The sequence below is a fragment of the Balaenoptera physalus genome, assembly GCF_965194825.1.
Source record: "Balaenoptera physalus genome assembly, chromosome: 11".
NCBI classification, from domain to species: Eukaryota; Metazoa; Chordata; class Mammalia; order Artiodactyla; family Balaenopteridae; genus Balaenoptera; species Balaenoptera physalus.
Window position 1 is genome coordinate 71,616,034 of NC_138896.1, and position 11,603 is coordinate 71,627,636.

Genomic DNA, 11,603 nt, shown 5'->3' on the forward strand with positions numbered 1-11,603 from the left:
TCGTGGCAGGGACAGATGGTGCTTGGAGTGTTTCAGAGCCAAACATGCTGACCTCATTTCCTTGAATTGCTGTTCCAGCCTCAGCGACCCGCCACATTTAAGTGCGATGCTCCTCCCCAGAAGTGCTCGCACGATGAGCTACTGGGCACGGGTGCCGGGAGCTTTGTGTAATTTGTCTTAGAACCGGCCTGATGGTGCGTGAGCCTAATGGCACCCTTCTGTCTCCTCAGTGTCCCAAGTGCAACATCTGCATTGAGAAGAACGGAGGCTGCAATCACATGGTGAGCAGACGCCTGTACGTTTTGCTTATGTGACGTGGAGCCTTTGGTCAGCGTGCCCTTAACATGTTCTCTTCTGTTTCCCTCTGACAGCAATGCTCCAAGTGTAAACACGGTGAGTCCCAGGCTTGATGTACAAGGCCCAGTGGCACAGTCTCTGTTTCTTGTGCACAGGTCTCCACTGCTTGTTTAGTGAGTGCTTTTGTGGTGAAGTGATAAAACAGAGGGCAGCCTCAGTCACTTATAGTCATGATAACCAGAATAAAGCATTTCTTGATTTCTTGATTTATTATTTTTCGGTCCCTTTTATCATCCCACTGCCGTCTCGCTGACACATGTAGTCAGAAGTCAAGTTTGGGGTGACTATTAGACCCTCATGAATCCTCAGTCATCCAAGAAGAAGGTTTTAGTGTGTTCTTTTTATTTTTGCCAAGGCAGGTAAGTAGCATGGGGCTTATCTGTGCTGCCTTACAGATACCTTTTAAGCAGGCTGTACATGGTTTTACTGGAGGCAGTAAAATAATAGTTTTCCTCTAAGGTTTTTTTTTTTAATATATATATAAATTTTTTTATTTATTTATTTTTGGCTGCGTTGGGTCTTCGTTGCTGTACGCGTGCTTTCTCGAGTTGTGGCGAGTGGGGGCTACTCTTCGTTGCGGTGCGCGGGCTTCTCATTGCAGTGGCTTCTCTTGTGGAGCACGGCCTCTAGGCGCGCAGGCCTCAGTAGTTGTGGCTCGCGGGTTCTAGAGCGCAGGCTCAGTAGTTGTGGCGCATGGACTTAGTTGCTCCGTGTCATGTGGGAACTTCCTGGACCAGGGCTCGAACCCATGTCCGCCTGCGTTGGCAGGCGGATTCTTAACCACTGTGCCACCAGGGAAGTCCTCCTCTGAGGTTTTATAAAGTTTGCAGAGGGGGTTTTGGCCTTTCAGGCCTCCGTCATCTATCAGGTATAGGTTACATACAACCTGTTGGTTTTGCTTTCCTTTCCTGCCGGATCAAGTACAGAAATAAAATTCCTTCAGGTAGAAAATATGTCCAGATAGGTTTCTTTTTTTTTTTTTTTTTAATTATTTATTATTTATTTATTATTTTTATTTTTGGCTGTGTTGGGTCTTCGTTTCTGTGCGAGGGCTTTCTCCAGTTGCGGCGAGTGGGGGCCACTCTTCATCGCGGTGTGCGGGCCTCTCACTATCGTGGCCTCTCTTGTTGCGGAGCAGAGGCTCCAGATGCTCAGGCTCAGTAGTTGTGGCTCACGGGCCCAGTTGCTCCGCAGCATGTGGGATCTTCCCAAACCAGGGCTCGAACCCATGTCCCCTGCATTGGCAGGCAGATTCTCAACCACTGCGCCACCGGGGAAGCCCCAGATAGGCTTCTTACACAGCTGCTTAGAGGCCGACCAGGAGGCCATGAGAGTTTCTCTTTGTATGAGCCTGACTAATGCTAATCCTGTGTTCTCCCAGGAGCACACTGTAATCAGAGTAGACGAGGCAAGGTTTTAGACTGGAGTGGTGACCCTGAAGTGTAGAATGAAGATAGGCCGAGGGTAGTGGCATATTTCCTCAGTGATATCCCACCCTAGCTTTTCTGCATGTTTGAATGAGAGAGGGACATGTATGATCCACTTAGAACAGTGCACAAGACATACGTACCGTTTAAAGAGAAATGACAAAATGAACACCCGAGTACCCACCACACTCCTAGTACTGAGGAAGTCCTCTGTGTGTCCCTCCTCAGTCATAGTCTCCCGCATCCCTTACTGCCCAGAGTTAACTTCCATCCCTCGCATTGCTGTATAGTTGTACTACCTGTACAGGCAACCCTAAGCAATGTAGTAGTATTTAAAACAGTAGCAAACACAACCTAGCTGACTGAGGAGAAAGCAATATTGCCACTGTTCAATGAAGCCTCCTAGGAGAAGAGAAGTGAACAACCTCTGGGTCTCTTGATTTGGCTTTTAGCTTTAGCTTCTCCAGATTTTACAGAAGTCCCTTTTGGGAAGTCATTGAGCCAACTTATGGAGTGATTCCTAGGAAACAGCGTTTACCACTGTCGGGGTCTCTGGCAGAGACAGAACATACAACTGTGGTTGGCCCCTCTCCGTTAAGCCACAATAGTTGTTCGGATGTATAGCATCCATAGGGGATCTTTATTTTTCCCTCTTTGCTTCCTCAGTATGGAAACAGAGTCATAATTCTGGGTATGCACTATTGGGTGGGTTTTATGAAAATGTGCGTTTTATTTTTTTCTTTTTTTTGGCCGCACTGCGTGGCTTGTGGAATCTTAGATCCCCCACCAGGGACTGAACCCGGGCCACGGCAGTGAAAGCACCGAGTCCTAACCATTGGACCGCCAGGGAATTCCCATAAAAATGTGCTGTTTAAGACAGAAGAAAAGGGGGAAAAGTCTTTCTTTCCAGTTTCATGTACAACACCTAGGACAGGTGTTGAGAGTGGGAGATAGTCAGGAGGACAAATGTGTTTTCTGAATGACCAGGTGGGCTTCAGTTGGACAAGTTTCTGCTTGTCACAGAGGCATTGACACAGCAGACCAGTGGCCTTGTACAGTCAGCATCTGCTTGTGTTGGATTAAACGGCACAAAGCATATGTGTTCATGAAACTGAGACTATCCGTAGGCTGTTGTTCAGATCAGCAAGGACAGGCTTACAGGGACAGTGGGATGTGACAGGGATGAGAGGTATACATTCCCTCTGTAAAGAGGCACCCTTGGAGAGTTCTGGATAGGTGACCCGCCCCCGCCCCCCCCGCCCCCCCCGCCCCGGGGCAGGATCGGTCTGTTTTCCTGCTTTGCCTATGACTTTGGAGGAATGTGGGCTTGTCTCACGTGTGTAAATACTTCTTTCTCTGTTCTGTGTAGACTTCTGCTGGATGTGTCTAGGAGATTGGAAGACCCACGGCAGCGAGTACTATGAGTGCAGTCGGTACAAGGAGAACCCTGACATTGTCAATCAGAGCCAGCAAGCCCAGGCCAGGGAGGCCCTCAAGAAGTACTTGTTCTACTTTGAGAGGGTAGGCATCCAGAAGCCTGGAGGGTGGGCTTCTTCCATTTGGCCTGCTGGGTGAAATTCCCAGTGACTGGTAGCTACAGCCAGCATGCGCACACAGAAGTCAGGAGGTGGAACTCCTGCAGTGGCCTGAGTGGTGCCTCCATAGATATGGCTTTCAGGCTCCACAGGGCAGCCACAGCCAACAAGGAAGGACATGCTGACCTTGTTTGAATGATGAATTGAAGGATAATGAAGGATCATCAGACAGTCTTTTCCATCCAGTGCCATGTTTGTTGTTTGTTTTTAAATGAGGTATAACTGACTGACAGTATTATATAATTTTCAGGTGTACAACATAGTGATTCATAATTTTTAAGGGTTATACTCCATTTATAGTTATTATAAAATGTTGGTTATATTCCCTGTGCTGTACAGTATATCCCTGTAGCTTATTTTACACATAGTAGTTTGTATCTCTTAATCCCCTACCCCTATCTTGCCCCTCCCCCTAATCCAGTGCCATCTTAATAGTCAGATTCAGAGCGCAGTTCTTCCCAGGAAGACCCTTCAGAAGTCCACAGAGCATGCGACATTTGGTTTCTAAGCACAAGAGATCTGTAGTTACCTAGCTTTGCTTCATCCTCAGGGCTCAAGTCCTATTGCCGCAGTGGGGTAGAGTGATTTGGCAGGCAGACAGCTGCTCTGGACAGGGTTGGTAGTGTGGACTGAGGAAGCCCCCCTCCTGCAATCCCAAGGACACACAGTCCCCATCAGCTAGATGAGGATGTGGCCATTCTGAACTCCTTTTGGATCCCCACCTTCCTGGGACTCCTGCAGCTTTCTCCCTCCTCTGAACCCTGTAGTGGGAAAACCACAACAAGAGCTTGCAGCTGGAGGCACAGACATACCAGCGGATTCACGAGAAGATTCAGGAGAGGGTCATGAATAATCTGGGGACGTGGATCGACTGGCAGTACCTACAAAATGCTGCCAAGCTCTTGGCCAAGGTTTGTACCCCCTCACTCTTCCAGTCCCTGGTTTGATGCCCAGCCCTGTCAGACCCAGACCTCTGAGGGTGGGAGGCACTGTAGGGGGCAGGGGCTCAGCACCCTGTACAGTCCTGCATGCTCCTGCTTATGGGTCCACATTTTGCTGGGCTGTGCCCACTGAGGACCCAGCCCTCTGTGGATGTTCAGGGGATTTTAAGAAGAGTATTCCAGTGCCTCTGCCTGCAGGGAAAGAACTGCAGGGAAAACTAGAGCCCTTTTTTTCTTTTGTCCCATCCATGCATCACTCAAAGGAAAATAAGAGATTGTCTCTGGACAAGTATTGAGATAGATGTGTGGACTCTGATGTCCGACTCAAGAGGGAAGAGCCGTTGAGGGAGCTGCTGGTAATAAATCACAGTGTGAAAAAGGAACTGTGGGTGTTCTGTGACCATTTTTGTTTCAGTTTTTGCCATGTTGTCCCCCAATTCATCTTTTATTTGCCTTGGCCTCATTTCTTTCAGGCCCATACCCGTTGAGCCAGGCTAATTTGCATGGTGGGGTAAGAACTGTAAAAGCCACTTGAGATCCATGTAGTTAGGGTCATAGATACAGGTCCCTTCTCTTCTCTCTATTGCAGTGTCGATACACCCTGCAGTACACGTACCCATATGCATACTACATGGAGTCTGGACCCAGGAAGAAGCTGGTAAGGCAAAGCGATTCTTCTTCTCTGTTCTCTTAGCTTCAGAGGTGCCCTTCTCTACCTGCACTTTGCAGGAGAGCAAGGACCAGACGCCTGGTTATTGGGAGGGCAAAATCAAAACTGGCAATTGTAAAATTTTGTTTCTCCCCTAGGCATTTCCAAAGTAGATCTCAGGTGCTGGTATTTTGTGTAATAGGAAGGCAGATATACTGAAGCCCGTGAACAACTATATTTTTGGGGTGACTGGCTGAAAATGTCTGTTGCCACTTGGGAGCAAGTGCCCATGCTTTGGGAGGATATGCAGCTTGCATGTTCCTAAATATAGTGGACTTTTTTTGCATTTTGGTTTAATTTTCATCTTAGATGTTGGGTTGTTTCCCCCCAATTATAAAGTAATTCACACTTATTGTTTAAATGTTGAAAAACTTAGAAAAACATTTACATCATTCATCATCCCACCAGAAAGAAATGACCACTGTTAGCGTTTTCCAGCCTTTTAAAATTAATATTATTTCTATAATCAAGGTTATATATATAACATTTTTTTGTTACAACTAATTGTTTTTGCAGCTGTCGTTATTTACCAGGCTGGAAAATGCCATTCTGTAATAGTTGCATAAATGTTCCAGTATATGGTTGTACCAACATTTGGGGCATTTATTGTTTCTGTTTTTCACTATCATAAATAAGACATTGGGAAACCTCTTTGTGCAACTGATTTGTGCAGTGGGTACATAATTACTAAGTCAAATGGTTTGAAAATTTTTAAGACTCTTGATTTTCAGAAGGGCTGAAAAAACGAAGTATTCAGTGAATACAGTGTCTGTGAATATCCACTTTGACTTGTTTTTGCAGCATCCATTTCCCTGTATGTTGGGAGGATTCTCTTCAGTGGCTTAAGTTCTTCCCTTTTCTTTGGGGGCGGAGGGTGAGTGTGGCCTTGCCACATGGCTGTACTCCATAGGTAGCCTTTTGATTGGATTCTGGCTCTGGGTACAGGAAGTAGCACTGCTCTCTGAGGACAGTATCAGGGTTGTCTATAGCTCATGCGAGCCTGAGGTGCTGCATCTGCCCCTCCCATCTGCAGGCCCTGCCCCGGCTACAGCCCCCTCTCCTTTTGACCCTCCTGCTCTACCCATACAGTTTGAATACCAGCAGGCTCAGCTGGAGGCTGAGATCGAAAACCTGTCATGGAAGGTGGAGCGTGCAGACAGCTATGACAGAGGGGTAAGTGCTGTCCTCTTGGATCCTCTGGCAGGCAAGGGAGGGCTGGTGTGGTAATAGGTAACATGGTAGTTAGCATGTGGACTGGAGGCTGCTGCTGAGAAGGGTGGGAAGGTCAGTGCTTTTGACTTCTTGGAGTCTGTGGCAGGGGGGGCAGGGGTGGGGTGGCTTTAGCTGCTCCCTGCTCACGGGACTGGGCCATGCAAGCACCTATCTTGCTTCCTTGGTGCAGGACTTAGAGAACCAGATGCACATAGCAGAGCAGCGGAGGAGAACCCTGCTGAAGGATTTCCATGACACCTAGGTTGGGACGTGAACGTGCCAGAGTGAGGAAGATGTGGCTGCGAGGTCTCCCAGCTGCTGTACTGCATGCTGCAGGCTCTGCCTTTCACAACCCCAGGCAACAGCCAGGGCCCCACTCCTGAGAGACACTGGCCACACACCTCTTAGTCGATTTCTGTTTTTTTTTTTTTCCCCTCATCTTTTCGCTTTTTGTTTTTCCCAGGGTAGAGGCCATGTTGAATTGGCCTCTTCTCAGGACCTTTAATTCCCCCTGGATGGTTGTTGGGAGGGAGGGAAAGTTTTTTCTGAATGACTATTAATAGGATTAGATCATTACAACTTATAATTTTCAAAGGTTGTACAATTATACAAAAAAGAGGGGGCAGACAAACCATAGAATTACACAGAACCCTTTTTAAAAATAAATTGGCATTGGAGTGTTTTAACCTCTAGCTATTTTACTTAGAATGTAACATATGCTGCCCGCTCACCTTGCCTCAGAATCTCTACTGCAAGAGGGCCCCGGTGGTCTTTGCTTGCCAGATTCATATGTGTTTGGCCACAGCTAGAGTCCCAAGGGAAGAGCATGGGTGGCAGATGGTGGGAAATTGAGGTGGCCTGAGTTATAGGCATGGAGCGCAGGGAATCACATCATGCCTCCTGCCTGGTCCTTGTAGACCCTTTTGTGGTCAGGCGCACTGCCTTACGTTGGCAGTGAGGAGACAATACAGAACAGAGTCTTGCCGTGGGGTGTCATCCTGTCTGATGGCACTGTGTGTCTGTGGACTCATCTTAATTCTTGAAAGTGAGCTTTACCTGGGTCTGGCTACTCAGGCCAGAGCCCACAGCCGAACACGTAGGTGGGCTTGTGGCCCTCCAGACCAGGGGATGTGAGTTCAGCACAGTTTTCTTTTGTTTTCTAAAGATAGAGATCCACTTTTAAAGGGAATTGTTCCCCCAAATAAATTTGTTTTACCTTGGTTCCTTCTTTTGTGCCAGTGTTCCCGTGGTGTGACTCTGACCAGGTTCACACACAGCCATACCTGACACTGTCCTGCTACACTTTCCTCTGGTGAACGTCAGGGTCAGAGTTCAGCATGGTCCTCCCAAGGACTCTGGTCTGCCTGGCTCAGGGACCTTGTTTGCACAAATTGTTTTTATGTTAACCTGGAGTGTATATCTCCATTACCCACTCTAGGGGTTGGTGGCACTCCCCCTTGCCTGGTTTCAGCTATTGGAGGACAGTACCTCTAGGGTCTGGGAGTCTGAGGCCAGCACGGTTCTTGATTTGTGGTCCCAGCTCCTGTACCACAAGGGGCGGGCCAGGGAAAAGGGCCAGCTTTTTCACAGTGCAGAGGAACAAGTGGTTTGCATGGTGTCCTACCTGTCCTGAACCTAGTCCTGTGGGCCTTTCAGAAGTTACATCTGTGATTCCTGGGGTTTCTATGGCTTTTTTCAGTGCCTCCACTCTGAGGCTGGCAGAGTTGTCCATACTCGATAGGGCCTCCTTGACCTCCTGGAAGAGTTGCTTGGGAGATCTGTGAATAAATATTGTGTTGGAAATTCTTTGATATTCAAACATTTTCACCTCAGTCGGTAATTTCCCAGGTACCATGTAAGCTGTAAACTGAATCACTCTTGAAGGCAGAGGACAGTTGTAACTCTTGGAGTCATGGGGTACATAGCCGGCTGCAGGCTCCCTTTCTCCCCGGTCAGGTTTTGCCTCTTCCTGTCATCTCCTGCAAGGAAGGGACCACGGGGTGGAGCGGTAGGACAAGTTACGAGTATAGCAGATGAACCCAGAGTTGGACAGTGCTGAGCTAACTGAAGGAGGAGAGTGCCTGCTGTGGGACCTAGGGGTGGGGTGTGACTGCTGCACTGGCCCATGGAAGATCCTGGTGTCTGGAGCTTTTACCTCTGCATTGAGTCCTTTCTGTGTCACCGCCATGGCAGCGGCAGGAGCTGAGTTGCAACTCTGCACCTTAAGTCACACCCTCGGCGCCCTGGGCATTTTTTGGACTGCACAGCTACCACATAGTGCATTTGCATCCAGCTGTGGCCCCAACCACTGGAGCTGCAGGAGGTTCTGTGCCCAGACTGTAGCCTGCAGCCCTTGATCTGTGGAGAGCTTTCTTTTGTGCCTCAAGTGGCTGTCTCTTGTTAACATCAGGAAGATGGAAAAGGTCAGGCAGAATTTTTCTGCCCTGCAAAGGAAGGCACAGTGTTTTCATGAATTTACCATATATCTTTGTTTTCTTCAAAGAAAAAGTTGAGGTGATGTCATCTGCTCAACCTTGAGTGGTTTATTTAAAATAAACTGCAAGTTTCTGATTATAAAAGTGTGTGCAGAGTCATTCTTCAAAGGATCCAAGTAGCCTTCTGAGCCAATGCCCCCGGGGGTTCAGGCCAGTGAGCACCAAATAGGGGCCTTCCTGTTGGCCAGTCCCCTCTTCCAGAAGGCTGTGAAGGCCCCACTGGCCTGACTGTTATGCCTTTCTTCCCTTCTTGGGGAGAGGTCACCTGTGGAGGGAAGTGGAATATCCTGGTATTTTTGGCTTTCCTTTCCCTCCTTGGGTGCAGGCCAAACCATTCCCCACCAAACACAGATCCCAGGATGTGGTAGTGTACTGATTCTAATGCCCTACAGCCCTGCTGAGTCCCTGAGCTGCTTATTTAGAAGATCCTTGGGTCTGTCCAAAGCAGATGTGGGAGCAAAGGGCCATGGAGTATGGAAGCGGGACTTATGGCTTCACAGGGGCCTTGGGCTTAGGAAGAGAAGACTCTCGACAGGAACTGGAAATGTTTGGAGTTTAATCCCAAAGGCTGAGGACAGGAAACAGAACTTGGATTCTGAACAAGGGGGTCCGCATTTGTGGTGTCGGGAGTGGCGGCAACTTCACTGATAGGGGTGAAGGCTCCAGCGCTGTGGGCAGCACAGCATGCGCAGGGCAGCCAAGGCCAGGGAGGTCCCAGACACTGCTAGTCAATTCCACAACTGCTCTTCTTTGGACCTCAGATGTGCCAAGCCCCATGCTCAGCACCTGGGCATACAATAGTGTGCAAAAGATACATGGTCTCTACCCTCTAGGAGCCTCCAGAACATGGAGGACACAGAACTGGTCACTAGTGAATGTTTTCACTGAGGCAGCAAGGCCAGGGGCTGAAGAGCTACTCCTGCAGATCAGTGGGCAGGATACCAATGGCCTTGGCACCATACCCTTGGTGATCTTAGAACAAGAGAAGATAGCACATTCTAGCAAAATCTGGAGGAGGGATTTTCCACATACTTTTCAGGGCTTCCTGCAACAATCTGAGCATTGCCTATATACTGAGCTCTATTTTGGGCACGGAGGACATAGCCATTGAATTTGTTAGACCAGTTCCTGTCCCCACAAGATAATCACACTAATGGTCACTGAGCACATATCCACTTAGTCGCCACAGCAGCCCTGTGAGGTAGGTGCTGTCACTGTCCAAAATGAGTAATTTGCCCAAGGTCATCATTCTAGTAAATGGCAAAACAAAAAACATTCGCTGTTAGAAATTGGAAAGTAAATCCAACTTTTGTAATAGAGATTAAAACACAGCTCAGCACAAGACCCAGATTTGACTATGTATCATGATTGAGATGGGACTGCCACCCCCATGAGGTGAGCCAGCCTGGGTGGTGAGAGGTTTAGATACCAAAAAGGCCATAGCTTTTAAAAGGCCAAGAAATTATAGTTTATGCTGTGGTTGTGAAATTCTCTTAGCCAACAGCAGGCAGAGCAGAAATAGGGGGTGAGGCGCCCCCCACTTCCCATCCAACCTGCTTGCCCTCTGGTGATGAGTTAGCTGTGCATAGCAGTAAGCATAACAATTGGATACAGGTAATAGGAACTTAGGAGAATGGAGTTCAGGAAGATAGTTTAAGGAACATGAGCATTTTGTGGTGATCCAATTATAGGTTTTAAAAAGCTAAAAAGGAAATGGTCTCAACATTCATTCATGGATACCAGAAAACCATGACATCTGGAATTCATTTCAGGAAGAAGGGCCAGGTCCTCGCTGCCTCTGTCTTTCCCTCCATGTTGGGAGAGTCCAGACTTGCCAGTTGCCTACAGAGCTCAGTTCCTACTCCATCTGAAGCAGGATGCTGGACCACTGGAGGTGTTTGGTCAGCATCCCAGCTTTGGCTGAGGCCCAAAGGCTCCCATTGCCATCTGCCCCGCCCCCCCCAAAAAACATCCAGAACTTCTCCTTTTATTGGACAGTGCTTCTCTAGTTTCCTAAGGAGACTGACAAGATAGTCCCTAAAGGTGACTGGATGAACACATGTATTGGGTTGGCCAAAAAGTTCAGCAACATCTTATGGAAAAACCTGAACAAACTTTTTGGCCAATCCAATACTTGGGCACTGATGAAACCTGCCATTGTGTGTAGAATCTCCAAGAGAAGAAGGTGGGGCTGCCCTACTGAGACCAGAAAATGCACACTCTACTTGTCTGGAAGGAAGTTGGAGGGGGAGGGGGTCTTAACAGTGTAAAGACAAACCGCCGGTGGGACCTGCCTCAATGATGTTGATCTTGTCTGCATGTCCACCTCGGGGGTGGGGGGTGGGGCGAGCAGAGAACGAAAAAGACCAGGTTTTGGCACTTGGCCACTGGTATGTCCTCCCATCTCCATATTTGGGGATAATCTGGGTTTAACTTTCCTCTGAGGCGTTGGTGTCTCAGTTATGGAAAAGTCCCTTTCTCCCTCTTCATATGTGCCAGCGCTGAGGCAAGGAGTGTTCCTGTGAACCTGAGCACCTGCAGCATTCCTGCAGGTTACTGTTAGGGTGCCAGGGCTCCTCCAGGAAGCCCTCTCTGACCACTCCAGACTGGGTCCCCCGTCTATGCGACCCCGCACATCAGGCAGTTGCTTCCTAAGACCTGACTCCTGCAGCCCTCCCCGGGAGGTTCAGACCGACCGCAGAGCAGACCTCCAAGGCGTTTCCTGGCCGCCTACAGTGGCGAGTGTCAGTGCCGAATGCCTTGGATCCGACGCCACCACAATGTGCGCAGTCATCGGATTCCGCGGTGCCCCAACCCGCCGCAGTATTGAATCATCTTTTGGCACTGCCTCCTCCTTGTTGCCACCC

The 11,603-nt window shown here is 48.6% G+C and overlaps 1 protein-coding gene across 1 annotated transcript in view; it reads left to right on the top strand.

Moving 5' to 3' along the window:
* The window catches only part of ARIH2 (ariadne RBR E3 ubiquitin protein ligase 2), a 47,081-nt gene extending 39,620 nt beyond the window's left edge, over window positions 1-7,461 (top strand). Inside the window, 7 exon segments of the mRNA XM_082413582.1 lie at window positions 231-281; window positions 372-393; window positions 3,154-3,305; window positions 4,147-4,290; window positions 4,910-4,978; window positions 6,119-6,202; window positions 6,432-7,461. Coding sequence (XP_082269708.1) covers window positions 231-281; window positions 372-393; window positions 3,154-3,305; window positions 4,147-4,290; window positions 4,910-4,978; window positions 6,119-6,202; window positions 6,432-6,503 — 594 coding nt within the window. The 3' untranslated portion in view covers window positions 6,504-7,461.
* The last annotated feature ends 4,142 nt before the right edge of the window (window positions 7,462-11,603 follow it).